Source organism: Helicoverpa armigera, chromosome 23 (assembly GCF_030705265.1).
Source record: "Helicoverpa armigera isolate CAAS_96S chromosome 23, ASM3070526v1, whole genome shotgun sequence".
Lineage (NCBI taxonomy): Eukaryota > Metazoa > Arthropoda > Insecta > Lepidoptera > Noctuidae > Helicoverpa > Helicoverpa armigera.
Window position 1 is genome coordinate 9,030,750 of NC_087142.1, and position 16,929 is coordinate 9,047,678.

The 16,929-nt window shown below is 33.5% G+C and overlaps 2 protein-coding genes across 12 annotated transcripts in view; one reads left to right on the forward strand and one right to left on the reverse strand.

The window, feature by feature from the left end:
• Nucleotides 1-8,167, reverse strand: part of Mtg (mind the gap) — a 69,557-nt gene extending 61,390 nt beyond the window's left edge. The window contains exon 1 of one of the 2 annotated variants that reach the window (XM_021331579.3): nucleotides 7,857-8,167. In XM_021331579.3, the coding sequence (XP_021187254.3) occupies nucleotides 7,857-7,911 (55 nt within the window). In that variant the 5' untranslated portion in view covers nucleotides 7,912-8,167. The remainder of the gene's footprint in view (nucleotides 1-7,856) is intronic. The other variant, XM_021331580.3, reaches the window with a different exon arrangement.
• Nucleotides 8,168-12,986: 4,819 nt separating this feature from the next.
• The window catches only part of LOC110374034 (ensconsin), a 55,571-nt gene continuing 51,628 nt past the window's right edge, over nucleotides 12,987-16,929 (forward strand). For 5 of the 10 annotated variants that reach the window (XM_064040907.1, XM_064040909.1, XM_064040914.1 and 2 more), the window contains exon 1: nucleotides 12,987-13,344. In XM_064040907.1, the coding sequence (XP_063896977.1) occupies nucleotides 13,299-13,344 (46 nt within the window). In that variant the 5' untranslated portion in view covers nucleotides 12,987-13,298. The remainder of the gene's footprint in view (nucleotides 13,345-16,929) is intronic. The other 5 variants (XM_064040916.1, XM_064040912.1, XM_064040911.1 and 2 more) reach the window with 2 other exon arrangements.

Sequence of the window (16,929 nt, forward strand, 5' to 3'; positions counted from 1 at the left end):
AGTAAAATTGCTGACCATGTTTTAGTTTACATGGTCAAAGGATTAAAGAAAAATTTAAACAGCCTGTTGCATACTTTTTACAAATTCTGTTAACAAAGCAGAATTAAAAGCCTTGACTATAAAAGTCATTAAATATGTTCAGGGTACAGGGCTTAATATTTTGTGCACAGTGTGCGACCAAAGCACAGTAAATGTCAGTGTAGTGAATGAAATTATTGAAGATAGTAGAATAAAATTCATAAAAGAAAATAAGGAATGGAGACATGATGTAATGGAAGTAGGGAAATCTAAAATTATCCCATTATTTGATGTCCCTCATTTATTGAAAGGGTAAGAAACAATTTACTTACGAAGGACTTAAAATATTTCGACTTCGAAGAAAAGGTTGAAAAGACGATAAAATGGGAATATTACCAGAAAATTTATGAAGCGGACAAATTACATGGTGAATTAAAAATATGTCAGAAACTAACTGATGAACATATTTATGTGGAGAAAATAAAAAATGAAGGTCAAACACGCAACCCAAATTTTTAGCCGCAGTGTTGCTACAGCTGCAGAACATTTATCTGCTAGGGCGATTTATCTAATGAGTGCCGCCAAGTAATTACATTTACCAAAATGATGGACAATTTATTTGATTCCTTAAATTCAAGCTCATTTAATATGATACATGGAAAAATGTATAAATGTGGTGTTAGAAACAATTCTCCTCATCATGAATTATGGGAAAATGCCAAAAAGGTATTAAAATCAATAAAATTTATTAAAGTTAAAAAAGAAAAGGAAAATAAAATAAGATTAATTGAAACGAGTTCGGTACCTTCAATAAAAATTTTATACGTACTATTGAGGGCATGCAACAGTTGTGGAAAATATTATCCCAAAAATATTTATTTGATACAATGATGACCAGAAACTTTAACCAGGACCCACTGGAAAATTTTTGGGAACATTAGAAGTTTTGGGGTGAGGAATACGGCACCCAACACAATTAGCTTTGAAGGTGCCTATAAATCACTTCTTTTAAATAATTATAACTCACCCCATTCACTTAACGCTAACTGTGAAAATGATGACAATGATTGTCTTCAGACATTGAGTTTCTTTTTGGAAGACAAACTTTTAGAAAACACTTCTAATGTTCCCAGTAATGAGGTTCTACCATTTCAGCAAGAAGAAAATGACGAAATTGAGGTGCCTTTTATAAATTTAAATTCTGAGCCTGCTGATGCTGGTCAGGCCAATTATGTATGTGGGTGGGTGCTGGCTAAATGTTTTAAAAAAGTTGCTAAATCATGCAGGCACTGCAAAACTGAACTAACTGGCGACAGTCAATTAAAATCAAATAGTTATATAAGGGCAAAAGAATATACAAAAGGAAAACATTGTCTGTTGTATCCCAATATAGTGGCGGAAAAAGTTTTAAAGACATACAAAATATTGTAGTAGAAAAAAAGAATGTGCCAAAAACTAAATTAAAAGAAAAGATAAAAATGTTTTTAGACATATTTGTGGATTATCCTTTCACCTGCGATATCCACAAGATAGAATTAAGAAATGTTTTTGAAAACATTACAATAAATATTTTGGTATATAGTTGGTGCCGCTCAATTAATCGAATTTTATCAGGTAAAATCCAATATCGTGATGAGGATGATGAAACTAAACTTTCAGCACAAATTTATTACAATAAACATAAACATAAGTAAATATGATTTTTATTTAATTCCAGGTCGCCTACTAAGTACTTTCTAAATGTTCCTACATAACGTTGTTCTGTTGAGTTGTAGTAATCTGTGTTGTATTTCCATATTTCAATAAATAACTATTTTCTACATTCTGTGGCTATATTTTGTAAGTACGTACGTATGAACAAATTCCCCTAGAATATCTATAGACGGTTATTCGTCATCTCGACACACTAAACTCACCACGAATGTGTCGAGTTGGTGAAACTCAAAATTTGTACATTTATCATGTCGTCAACTCGCCACGTCAAGATTTTAATTCGTGTCCAGTTAGTGAAACTTAGATTTTATCACTTTTATGTTTTCGCCAAGTTTGGGAATCAACTTTTCGCGTTTCAAACGTTTGCAAAATGGACGTTCAGTGGCCGATGATGTTTGTGACACAATGTATCCAGTTGGCGAAAACATAAAAGTGATAAAATCTAAGTTTCACTAACTGGACACGAATGAAAATCTTGAGTGGCGAGTTGACGACATGATAAATGTACAAATTTCGAGTTTCACCAACTCGACACTTTAATGGTGAGTTTAGTCTGTCGAGATGACGAATAACCTGTAGACAATACTGATGTATACATGTGTGTGAAATGGGATGTACGCACACATAAACAATTTGTTTCGGCAGACGATACCAGATGGCGCTTCAAAAATCGTTTGAAGGTTGCAGAAAAAAATCGAAGTGGGTTCTCTATTCCCAATCTATTTACTATACTCTATGCATTTGCATTTGAAACGTAAAAGACAGCGGACGTATTATCCGTGCTTTGCTTAAATAAAACTATTAATTTTAGTCCTGCAATGCATCCTGAGCATAATTGCAGTCAGGTTGTGAAAACGCTACTAATATCTCTATATTCAACACCTTAGCAGCTATGTGCATAAATATGAATGCGTTTGAAATTGAAAGTTTGGAATGTCTTGAAATATTACACGAATAATATTAGCATGCTTTCGTGAATTGTGAACACTGAAGATCATATTGCAATCCTTTACATTATTAAGTAATCGATGTAAGTACGAATGCTGAGCTGAACTTTGAGGTATTTTTTCGGTAATTTGACATAATCAAATTAGCTATAGGTGAAGCGAGAGAGAAGAATTATCAAATGAGCATGCTACAGTTGTAGTAAGAGAATGACTTTTACTGACAAAAGACTTTCAATATAAAAGTCAAGCAGTTTCTAAGTATTTGGAATCCAATCCAATAATAAATAAATAAGTACCTAAATGACTGTTGCAGAACACAACATTGATTAATTCACCATTTGAAAGTCGCAATCTGTCTACCTTTACCTGTATTTGTTCATTGCTTTTTTGCATTTGTATGAAGTAACGGATCGCCAGACTCTTAAGCCTGCGTCGACTCGTGCGTTGACCACGGAGGTACCGGTTGTATGTGTGTCAGAATCTGAATTAAGGTTCCAACTTCCAATGTTATTGCAACGGCCAATACCGTTTTCTGAAGAGTTGAGAGCTTTTTTATTTTGGGAACAGGATTTTAAAAAGTTTGGTAAATGTAATTGTAAGTTGTGAGAAGAGACCGTATCTTGTATCTTCAAGCTTTTTAAGACGCTTTTTATAAAAAATATATATGAGGAGGTAAAGAGAAACAAATATATATAGTACGTAAGTATGTTTAATTTAGTTGAAGATAAATCTTATTATTGGCCTTCTTTAGAAGCAGGAGAGGAACGTTACATATTTGGACAAGTTACCCTAAACCTTGCCAAACTTATAGGTATTCATTTTCAATCAGATCTAAAGCATACACAACGATATATTTATCCTCAAAACAAACAATGACCACGAATTTCAACAACACACAATCAGGAAGATCAACCAGACGAGATAAGTATCAACTTGACACAACTGTGTCAGATAGTCAGATGTCTGGTGCATTGTACCGTTAGCCCGAGGGCCCGGTAAGGCCGTGACCTTAGATTGTATTCGCGTGTTTGTTGCGGTAACAGGTGGTGGAAGATGATTAAAGAGCTGAGCTGAGCTGAGCTACAGGTGTTGGGGAATTTGAAAGAGAATTTTTATGGAGAAGATATGCGAGAGCATTCACAATTTAATGAAATTGAAGTTGAATTTAGTTAATTATATTACATCCAAAGATAATGATAATAAGTATCATATATAGTATAATAAGTATATATTTAAAAAAGAAAGTTGTAGTTACAAAGGAATACAAAAGATTATTTATTTATGTAATACAACATCATCTGATCAATCTTAGATGCTAACGGTTAGATACAGATATATGTCGATAATACTCTTTAGTCTCTCTAAAAACGTTACTCATTAACCAGATTGAAAGCTGTTATAAAAGCCAGACTACCTCAAAATCCGTATCACGGAAGCATACACCCAAGAATTGGATCATAGCATCTCTGGGGACCGGATTGAAATCGACCTGAACTTATCTGTGTCAACTATCAGGTGCCGTTATGAAGGGCACCTAGTGCTCCATCGATTGTTCTGGAAACATGCACGAGAACGACAGGCTCTCTGGTTTTTGTCGCTGATTGGAAGGTGTTTTACAAGGAACGACTGCCTATCTGACTTCTTCGACTGGCAATCGTAATGAATCATAAACTGTAAAACACACTTTTTCCCAAGATTTTTTTCCAATTTTTTTTTTTTATTCTTCGTATATTTAATTGGTAGCTTAAAATCAATACTCTAAAGCAATTGGACGTTACAATTTATCTGACCATGACTCGCTGGCCAGTGGTCAGCCGTGAATGTTTGGGTTTTTTACCTTTGCGTAACACTGGCGTGTTAAAAGAGTGTAAACTTTTTGTGTTTGTCTATGAATAAATATGTTTGGTGAGATTGTCTTTATTGCTTTTACATGAAAGTAATCTATTTTTATATTTTTTCACTTTTCTAGGAAAATCTTGTAATTTGGTCAAGTATCTACTATCAGTGTCAAAAAATGAAAGGCGTTCGATAGATAATATGTAAGTATGTATATGATTTAATTAAAATGGTACCTTCACTTTTTAATGTCCTCTTTGATAGCCTACCAATGGGTCGCACGATTTCCAAACCATAATCTTCTCGCATAAATAAGTAGGTATAAAAGATTGATTCAAAAAATCCCATAAGGAAACGGCTCAAAAATTCGTGGTAGGTAGTTAATTACAAACAACTTTGAACGCGACCACTTTCTCCGTCGTGAAAGTGTCACAACTAGTTATGCATTTTAAAACAATTTTAACGATATATCGATACATCGGTATCGGGGTGTATATCGATATGAATATTTTACGACTGATTATGTATTTTTTGTTTTTTCTTTCTTTGTAAATAGATTACTTTAGGAGAGTTATAAAATAAAATGTCTATGATTCTTGATTTATTGGATGACTTCAAAAGTTTTGTAAAATCTATACTAATATTATACTTAAAGCTGAAGAATTTGTTTGTTTGAACGCGCTAATCTCAGGAACTACTGATCCGATTTGAAAATTTCTTTCAGTGTTAGATAGCCCATTTATCGAGGAAGGCTATAGGCTACTTTTTATCCCGGTACGGGAAGTAGTTCCCACGGGATGCGGGTGAAACCGCTGGCAGAAGCTAGTAATTTATATAATTCATTATACTGCACATAAAAAAATATCAAATAAAAGGTGACAGACAGTTAAAAAGAAGAGAAATCTACAAAAGGAAATTATCTTAATATTACATACCTAGTTAAAATCAGTAACTGACTTCCTGGTGCCGAAACGAAACGATTCACATTAATCATTCCTTGACCATAGACAGTTAGCACTTTCTTTTTCAATCGGTATTTTGGCGGTACATACCTACATCCTTTAGAAATTTTGCTGGCTCATTACTTGTAATAGCTATGGTTCCTTCCTGTTTTCTATAGTTTGTGCGTAGTATTTTTTTTTCTATAGAAAAGGTTAAAGTATTAATGCTGTAGTTTTAATGGATTATTCTTTTTTAGGTGGAAAAAACCACGTCATCCTTTCTCCTTAATATAAAGATGCATTTATGCATATATGTATGTATCTTGTATCATTTACTGCATGATTAACTAATACTTCCAATATTATTATTTTTTTAAATAATTTAGACAACTTATACCGATAAAACTTGGGAATAATGTGGTATTTCACAAAACCGATTAAGTAGGTATTAGAATTTCGAAACACACATTACTAATTAGGACGTTGCGTTTACTGCAAAATAATTACCAATTCGTTAAGCTAATTGAACATCATTGTTTCTTTAAATTAAGTAATTGTCTATATATCGTGGAAAGTATTTATACTAAGATATGATTAAGAAACATTAATACATTAATCGTTTTGAAAATGTATAACTTTTCTTCTAATTGACGTAATCATGTCAAGAATAGGCTAGTTTCCTAAAAAATAATAATTAGTCCGTCTTGTAGATTGGCCAAAATTAAGCGATACGTATTTTTTCTTTTTTAAATTGGATCAGAACTTGTTAAGATATAGCGTGTTAAAGTTGAGTGTGACGTCACAAGTTGCTACAATTTTCAGGACACTGTGACGTAAAGGGCCCCCACTCCTAATTTTTGAAGTGTATTATCTTTGTCATTTTATGTTTAATTAAAAAAAGAAAAAATACGTATCCAATATTTTTTAATTATCTAAAAAGCGGACTAAATATTATTTCATTATTTCGACCCTGGAAACTACCCTATTGTGTTATAATTCAGTAAGTGGAATAAGATTAATTTAGGTACTACGTAAGCAGTATTTTTATAGTAAACTGCAAATCATAACCCTTCCCTTTAGCATTGATAAAGTTGGATAATTAAAAGGTCAACTTGAAAACCTTCTAGTTACTTATATATTTTTCCGCATTTAAAAATATTAAGTACAAAAGATAGCCGAAAAACTACAAAGGAAATATACGATATTAATCTTAATAGCAAGCCTACATAAACGTTTTGCGTAACAACCAAAACAAAAAACTATTCATGAACAATATTACGTAATTTTGAGAAGTTCATTATCAACATAAACTGCGTTTTTATTTAAGTTAGATAAGCTTGATATTTGGATCAACAGTTATGACGATTATTGATACTTTTACTGCTATTTCCGACTGTCAAGTTTTTTTCTTTTCTTAGCAGTCTGTTACAGTTTCATCATGAAAACTCATGAAAACCCAGTTTCAACCTTAGTTTCGTGATCGCGTTCAATGGGAACGATTTGGCCCAACAGGATAAAAAGTAGGATTGAACAATACTTACAATTTTTTTTTATTAAAATGGTTTAACGTAGATTTAATTGAGTGCACTGAAAGTTAAGTATTTTATACAGATAGGTAGGTATCGTATGAAAGACTCAATGTCGAATCTCGAATGATTGAAAGTACCTAACTTTTACTGTATCATAAAAGAGAAAATGAAAAGAAAGTCCGAACATTTAATAAATTGTAATGGTATCCTATTTCCTTTAATGGTTTGACGTTCGCTGCTCTATCATAATAAATAATAATAGGCTTGGCTATGATATTGATAGATTAATTTTGTCTATCTATGCGACTTAAAAAAACTGTTATTAATTAAGATTGGGGAGAGAAAGTGTTAAAATTAAGCATTGAATGGATGCGGGCTTCCCATGACCAGGATTTTTGGCGTTTCTTAGGGGAGTCCTATGTTCAATAGTGGACGGTAATTGGCTGATATGATGGTGATGATGAGAGAAAAATATGTTGTTTTTATGCTGTAAGAAAATTCATGATATTTTTTTGTAAATATTTATTACCTATAGGTAGCGTCTTCGTGATATATTCTTACTTACTGATTTATTTTAAGTTTTCGCCTTTTAAATAATATTTTAAAACCTTCGTATGTATGACGCATTCCGATATAATGTACTTATGTACGTTAAATTTATACGGACAGCTGATTACCTTTGAAATGTAGGTCACAGTCGTAATTTTACCGTAACATTAAATTGTACGAGTTTATGTATTAATTTAAAGTAAGCTTTACATTCAGTAACTACCGCATTATACTTAATCGGAACTTTTTATTTAATATAAATATGGGATTAATTGAGAAAACATTGAGAGAATGTGAAATATTCGTTATAAATTGAATCTTACCTATGAGCACAGCTAATAAAAGCAGACATCCGCCAAATAAAAACGTAGACTTCATTGTAACTTTTTAAAATTCAAATCCTTACACTTTCACCAAAACACTAATTTCACTGCATTACGTGCAACGCAAAATAGTTTTAACAAAACAATCAATTTATTCCACACCCATTTTGTTCACTAACACCAAAAACACGATTGAAAAATAAAATTTTTCATTTACGGGGAATGCCGCCAATTTTTGACAGATCGTTTTTATAAAAGCGCGCGTCGAACCACGTTCGAAAGTCAAGCGCTAACTGCGCATGGCCGGCTTCGAAACAGGTGCGCAAACCGGCAGAGTAAACGACCCGTATAACCCTACCAAATCGAGAACTTGCTAAATTAGTTACGCGTTCTCTAATTGAATGACGTGCTGATTTAATCGTGTTATATTTTATAGGCGTTGAGCGTAAGTACGGATAGTTTGCGTTATCAGACTTTCTATAGTTATTTTCGAATTATTACGTGTAAGTTATTTTAATTTGAGCACAACATTGTAAATTCTTGTGTATCACGTCGTAACTGTGAGGTAACAGTTTGCGTGATGTCATTAGTTAAGAACTAAGCTATCGCCGATTAAATGTAGCGTTAATTGAAATAAAATTGCTTACAATAAAAACTTTTTTAGGTGCATCACCAGGTAATTGCACGTTATAATTTTGTATGTGCATGAAAATAGATTTCGTGATAAAAAAATAAGGAAATTATGAATTCGAAAACACATAGTATATTGATTTGAATTTTTTTGCATTGACTTTTTTTATTTACCTAATTTAGGCAAAAAAGTTTTTTTCTTCTACATATCTTAGTTGTGTAGGTGGGTAGGTACTTCCGCTTTTCCATTAGGTACCTACCACTGTATAATCACAGAAATATAATTTTATTACGAAGTACGCTTTAATTACTTGTTTATGACTGTACCTATGTATGTCAAAGTCAACACTTTAAACTTATTAGTTAAATGAACTTGAACTATCGGGGTGAACACTATTACATGGGTTTATTGCTTGACTAGAAGAACTTTTAATTATAACCGATCATTATTTTACAACTAAAAATTCGCATAGTTCCTATTACCTATGGTTATTAGAGGTCTAAGATCTAACCGCCTAAATGCAAGATGATACGGTAGAATTTTTACTATCTTCTTTAAGGACTTGAGAAAAACTACACGTTCCATAAGCAAATTACATAAATAAAATCGAAAATATTACACACTCACAACCCATCAGACTATTCTTGGTTCAGTTGTGCAAAAAATATTGGAAGATAGGTAAGATTAATAAAATTAAAAATAAATAGGTAGGTAAATAAACACAAAAGCAGTGGATGATACCTATGTTCAATTGCTCAGAAAATTCAAACATTTTTGCGATAGCAATAGCTAACTCTGTTATTACTATTGTGACGCTTCGCTCAAGGGCGGATCCAGCTTCGGCGCCAGGGGGGGTCACACAGTCGTGGTCAAGTCACCAAAAAATTTTATATTGTAGCGTATACTTCTTTTAATATTAAAAGTAGTAGTATCGTAGCGACCTCGAAATTTTTACGAATGTTAAGAAAAGTGTTTTCATGTAGAAAATGGTCCGAGCAGAGTGAGCGCGAATTTCTCGTATCTATACCACACACCCATGCCAAACAAAAAAGCGCGAGCGAAGCGAGCGCGAAAATTTCTATTCAGGTCGAGGACTAAGGTTAAAAAAGTGTTTTATGTAGAAAATGGGCCGAGCTGAGCGAACGCGACTTGTTGGACATCACAGATGCGAAAATGAAAAAAGCGCGAGCGAAGCGAGCGCGAAAATTTTTATTCAGTTCGAGGACTAAAAGTAGATGAAAACGCTTTCCTGCTGTATAACAAATATACAGCACAAATACAAGAAAGCGCGATCATAGCAAGCGCGAGAATTTTTTCAGGTTGAAGACTAAACGTTTGAAAAGTATTGTGTACGTAGAAAAGGGCGTGTATGTTTTTTATTGCAACAACTGCAGTAAAACATTTTCTGTGAAAACTTCAATTGTCTTACTATTGGTAAGGGTTCATGAGATCAGGGCCGTCTCTAGCTCATATAGCGCCTGAACCTGGGTGCAATCATCACCATAGCGCCACCTATGTATCTATTGAAAGATTTTGAGTAGTACATATTGATCGAAGTACTTTACAAGGAATATAAATAAGAACGTTCGAACGAAAGTCACTTTTTTGGTAGGTAAAGGACTTAAAAAAATGTTTCCAAATCATTGTAGGCTCAAACTGTTGGCCAGATTTAAGTTATGAAAGTCGAGACAGGACAACGTAATTTAAAAAAGATTAGCGCGAGCGAAGCGAGCGCGCAAATTTTTTAATTTTGGGTCACAAAAAGTTCATAAGTTTTAAAGAGCACAGTAAAGTAACAAGCAGTCGGAAGCGCAAACTGTTTTGTTTTTGAGGACTCCATTAATATTTTTTTTCCAATTTAACTTATGAAGTCATCAAGACGAGTTTATTTATTTATTTAGTTTTATATAATATTGCGAAATTTTTTGTGCCTACGACACAAAAGCACCTGTTTAAGTACATTGGAAAGCAACAAGTAGCCGCGAGCGCAGCGAGCGCGAACTTTTTTAAATTATTTCTTTGAAGACTCACAAATCAGACTGGGAATTACGTACAAATAAAAAGGAACCGTAATCAGAGCGAGTGCTATTTGTGTTCGTTGATTCAGTGCATCAATAAAAATAATAAACAATCAGGAATACAGTACAGGCATAGTCATTTACTCGCGAGCGTAGCGAGCTAGAATTTTTTCACTTAGTTGGAGGATGTTAAAAGTTAAAAATAATCAATCCAACAAGTCGAAGGCGACTTTTTTGTCAGTATCATGATACAATGTGGAACTTCCTTATCGAACGGGTGTAATTTCTTCGAAATTTCGAAATAAAACATCGTGTTTAACCATTTCAATTATTGGTCCTCTTAGGTCCTGAACCTGGCCCAGGGGGGGGTCATGACCTTGTGACCTACCCCCTGGATCCGCCGTTGGCTTCGCTTTAAAGATTCGCTATTTGTAAGAAAATTGTCCCTACGCCAATTGCAGGCAAAACATGTTTAAGTCTGATTTTATTTTACCATAAATACCTCTGTTTTTGTAAACATATATCCCCTGTTTTCACAAAATAAATTATCTTTATTGGTATCTTTTAGAACTTTAATAAAACCCGTAACACAAAATCTAGCTCTTAGCCTACAATAACTACACGACTTATCGAATCTGCAGTTTTCGCTACAAATCGGTGGTCACGTAGATATTAACATTGCCATTGGACGAGCTGCCTGCAGGCTTGTCATTGAAACGAATTTGTACAAACCTGACATAAATTAACGAATTACTTATGTACTTACTTACTTATCTGGTTAGTCTAGTTTGTAAGTATTAGTGAAGGGTCATTTAATCGTTTTGTCGTTGATTTCAATGAAGCTTTTGGTCATGAAGACTTCAAACCTTCTTATAATCATCGGCACGATTCTTGAGCGCTGACCTTCACCTGCGCAGTGATTTATTAGCAAAGAACCAATCCCGAGTGACGGCTATGACGCGATGCGCTGCTGGCCAATCACCGCTTTACCCCGCCAAGCGCCTCACTTCATACCACAAAAGGGACCCAATAAATCACTTCTGCGCAGGTGAAGGTCAGCGCTCAAGATTCGTGCCGATGATTATATTAACTTTGCCATTGGAAGAGCTGCCTGCAGGCTTGTCATTGAAACGAATTCGTATAAACCTGACATAAATTAACAAATTACTTATGTAGGTACTTACTTATCTGGTTAGTCTAGTTTGTAAGTATTAGTGAAGGGTCATTTAATCATTTTGTCGTTGATTTCAATGAAGCTTTTGAGCAGACGTCATACTTACTTAAAATGGTAAGATATTAATTTCATGGTCAATTAGGTGGGAAGGTAACTTATCGAAAACATTATAAAGCTGAAGAGATTTTTGAACTCGCTAATTTCAGGTGGATTTGAAATGTCCTTTAGAAGTAAGTATAGACTTTTGTTGTTAACTGCACTTTGTTCCAATAAATTGTATGGGACAGGATAGGATTTGATAAAAGTACAAAAGGTGCAATGGTTTGTAATGCAATGGAATGGATTTTAATGAAACACATAGATACCTACCGGCCATCAAGACTTTGTTAAGTATCGATGGAGACTAATAGAGAATGAGAGGAAGAATGAAAATGGATGGATTTCCTGAGAGGTGACACGTGAATTAAATAGATGAAGGAAGAAAGGTTTGACGGCGAGGAAGAAAAGCGGAAAACATTGCGCCTACCCCTAATAAAAATGGTAAGTAACAGGTAACTGTCTATCTTTCTGTTTGTAAAAACCTTCGCAATGTGCAGTTTCCAAACAGTTAACTATTAGTGATGTTTCTGAGTAGGTTAAGCTTCGTCACGCTTGTTAAACCAATTATTTGTTTATAGTGATAGATAGCACAAGCCGCGTACCTAACTCATATCAGTTAATTATATTATGCCTACCTATGTTTATTTTAATACTTGTAGGACACTATCAAAAAGTTTAAAACTCCTCCTTGCCTACCGTTGTTTTGTGAATTAATCCTGTCCAATTCTCTCTTTCTGCCTATTTTGTTTATAAATGTAATGACACAATGAACGGTATCTACCTAAAAGATTTTCTGTACAATGAATCAAAAGTTAAAAAATTTATAAAAGCAGAGTTGAAAAGTAATTTAGCGCCATCCATTTACGCTATTAAAAATGTGTTGCGAAGCTCAGTGTTACAGCCGCAAACGTAGTTGTTCAAAGCAATAAATCCAGATGGCGCTGTTATAAAAACCCGAGTTATCAAATAGAAAGTACAGATGGCGCTACTGCATCACTTATATTCTCGTATCATTAACAGATTGATAATAAGTTAATTAATTAATGCATTTCATGAATAACAATCAACAACCGCCATTAAAGCATTAAATGATTATTTTATTGTATACAGTTTGCACTTTGACTTAATTCATGTATCAAAATATACAACGAGAATATCCTCCGTTTACTTTTTTTTTTTAATACTGCATTGACTCTGTAAATTAATCGTTATGCCTAGATCCGAACTCAAAATATAAATCAGCTGAGTGTTTAAAATTAAATAAAAGGAAAATAATAAATAATTTATTTGCTGATAAATAGTAGGCTGGAGCTCATGACGCCATCGATATAATACTACAAACGGTTTGAAGGTTGCTCGCCATCGCTTACGTCTTTACGTCGTCGTTGGCAGTGAACGGAACGAAGTGTCGTCGTATAGATCGCTCGCTGGCTGGCTGGCTGAAAATAGTGAACCAAAGTATGAGTTTTCGAAATATGTTCGAATAAAAAGTGTGTAGTGAGTGACTGTCATCCAGCAAGATGGTTGATGACGTGAAAGATATTACCGAAACCGCTGAAAGTAAAGGTATATGTGCAATTATAGTTGAAATGTGGCGTTCTAGTGTTAAAATGTGATTGAAAAATTGTCTAACCCTAAATCGTGTCGTGGCCCCACGTAGTGGGCTCGTGTACCGCTTTCGAGAATGTCCGAAGTGTGATACTATTCTCACAATTGTGTGTTTTGTTTTTTACCTATATTTGGACGTCTTTTTCACGTCGTGGTATGTTCTATAATTAGAAAAACGCTCGCCAGACGGTAATAGTTGGCCGAGAATGTCTCCAAAACGTTAGGCCTCCGTAATGTCATAGTGCCGTACATAACTTGGTTTTTGTTATGTTAGCTTTATATTTACCGTTATTTGGTCGTTTTATTTTACTTTCAGGAGATATTTGTGTGGTAAATTCCCCGTTAGTGACGTAAATGTAATGATACGTTGGTTGTATGATGTGTAATTTGAGTCATATTATATGATTAGTAATACGGACATTTAGCCGCTTAATGTATATTCCGCACGTACATTGCAGGTAACTTTCTACCTGTTTATCTTATCACAGCTGTATCTGTGCGTAATAAGTGAGAATTGCATTGGAAATGAAAATTTTCATCATAACAAGTTCAGAGAAATGTTCATAATCTACCTTTGATAAAAGATAAACTTTTGCCTGGTATTACGGCAATAAGTACGTAAGTAATGATAATATTATACTTGTTGGATAAGAGAGGAATAAAACCAGTAGATTAGCATGATATTCAACAAGGCTACTTTATATTTATGAGTGTTGTTGATGCAGTCAATAATGTGTTGTCATTGAAAGAAAAGCATAGAAGGATATTATCAAGAAATCATTCAGAGATTAGCTATCAACATTAGCACCTATCATGCCTTTATAATTAACACAATACTTACTAACAGTCTGTCTCTTATTCACAATAAACACACGTCAACCATAGAGTACAATATCAGACTTTAAACCTTATTTTGCTAGCTGCAGGTGGCATGACAAAAACCTTGACCCTAAATTTGATCCGTTCAATAGTTATTTTATTATGAAGATAAACTATAGATAGATGTATTAAAGTAAAACAAAGTTTAAGTAGTAAATACTGAAACGTTATTCGAGTTTATGCTCTCTCTTGAATATAAATTCATGTAATTGTTAAAGAGTAGAGGTTTTACCTGTATCCCGTGTGAACACCTCTGTGATTCTGGACAAAATGTTATAGTCATTCTCGATAAACGTGTTACCTACCATTGAGTTTTTCAAAATATGTTTCAGAGATTAGTGTTCTCCAGTTTACAAACAAGCAATTTATTTATTTATATTGTCTCATCAATCTCATCTGCTTTACAAGTTTGAATAAAACCAATGTTTTTATTTAGATGATAAAACTGAATAATGAACCTTCGTAGTATCATATTTGAAATAAACTCTTAGCTAACACAGTTCATGTGTATAATATAGTTTTCAACGATTTAATAGAAACATATTTAAGCTATTATTTACACTGCCAATAGTCCAAGGTTATGTAAATCAATATTGTTATGCTAAACCCGCCTCTCTACTATGTACCTGCCTCATTATAATAAAGTGTAGGAGTAAGTGCCATATATCCAAAACAGTAAGACTAACTAGTAATATATCATTTCAGATCTTTAGGAAATGTTCCATACATAATTTTATCCTTAAAACTTTATAAAACTATGAAATGGATGCCAATGAAATCTAGTATGGAGGTAACTTCCCCGTTCCGGTTTCGGTGAAACCACAGGACACAGCTAACTTTAAATATAAAGTTCTAATATTCACAAAAACATTTTTCATGCAAAATAGAGTGAATAACAAAATTAATTTGACTTTTGAGCTGATAGTTAAATTTAATTGTTCTCTAACACCTGTGAGGACACTAAAAGCAAGCTATACCTACATAAGGTAAATATGTGATCACTCTTTGGATTTATTCAAATATTTCTCATCATCTCCCGAGGCTTTTTCCTTACTAAGTTGGAGTCAGGTCCCAGTATAACCAGATGTAGCTGAGTACCAGTGTTTTACAAGGAGTGCCTACCTGTCTCTCTGACTTCCTCAACATAGTTACCTGGACATTTGTTCAAATATTTATCTAAAAGAGGTTCCTTCCTTACTGATAATACAGTCCATAAATACATTTAATACTAGAATCCCATCATTGCAGCACATTAGCATCCCTAAATTTTAGGGAAATTATTATCATTTATTGTGGGCTTCAGCTATCATTATTCTCTTTTACCAAACAATAATAACTGGGTTCATACTTTAATTTGTGTTACTAACAGTTATTGAAATGGGAAAAGCCTCCATACAAATATTATTGCACAGTACATGGTGTTACTGTTAGCTTTCCTGGTCTCTCTCAATAACAATCTATTTTGAAAATTTCAACTCATCAAAATACTTGCAGATTTTTTGTTACAATATTCAAGTAAATAATAGTTGTCTCTCTACAGACTGTCTACAGCATTTATGCCTTGCAGATCTAAGAAAAAAACATTTTACCAAGGAAACACCTCAGTTTTTCCTACAACTGAGGAAAGACCTTAAGAATCTCAAGTAAAGACTATAAGCGTAAACGATTGACATCATAATACATAATTAATGTATGAATCACCACGCTCAGACGTTAAACATTGGTGTGGTAGCTAGCACACCTTATTCAGATAGGACATTGACCTTTAAGTCTTAGCGTTAAAGACTAAATTACCTTGAATCTTTATGCAAGAATTTGTATATTGAAATATTTTAGCTGATGTTGAGTTTCTATACCTTTTACCAAGGGCTTTGCCCTGCAAATAGTTTAAAGATCAATCTTGCTGGTCAGTTTCAATTGAATAGCAATTAAATAATTAACTAATTCTTCATTAATGGTTTTACTACCTTTCTAGATACAAAAAGGACCAATAGATTTGTAACAATAATTAAGTAATCTATTCTCATAGCGTTTTGTTGATGATAATCACTTTGTTTATAGCCAGTGTTTACTCCCAGATTGGGTAGTGGAATCTCTCAACAACAGACTACATTCTTCACATACTTTTGCTTATTTCAAATTATAATATCTCTTTTTGATACATTTTATCTCCCTAAAAATAGCAATTAATTTGCGGGCACGGCCCACCTTTTTTATCCTGAAAACACTGTCGGAAAAAACTCAATCTACAAGTGTAATTTGACCTTGTTTAAAATTAAAATATGTACTCACTTCGTCATTTTTATCCAAATTAGTGAAAATCCTCAAGTTTCAAGATGAGTTTCCACAAAATCTTTTTCAAACGAAAATAGCCTTTATTCCCTTGTATTAACAATGCAGTGTAGGCGAAAATTCGGATGTAACCTCAAACCTACGGATGTCGTTATATTACTTGAATATTTGACTTGATGTCACCACCCACAACCATTGGGTAATATTTCTAAATTAATAATTTATATTAATATCACTTTCTAGCGCTTTTCGTGGCCATTAGTGGGCGAGCACTTGACCAACTTGGCGAGGTCAATAAGTTTTCTTTAAAAGCAATTATGACAAACATTGGTATTTTAATTTGGGCCTTCTGGCGTATTGCCAAGGTCCATT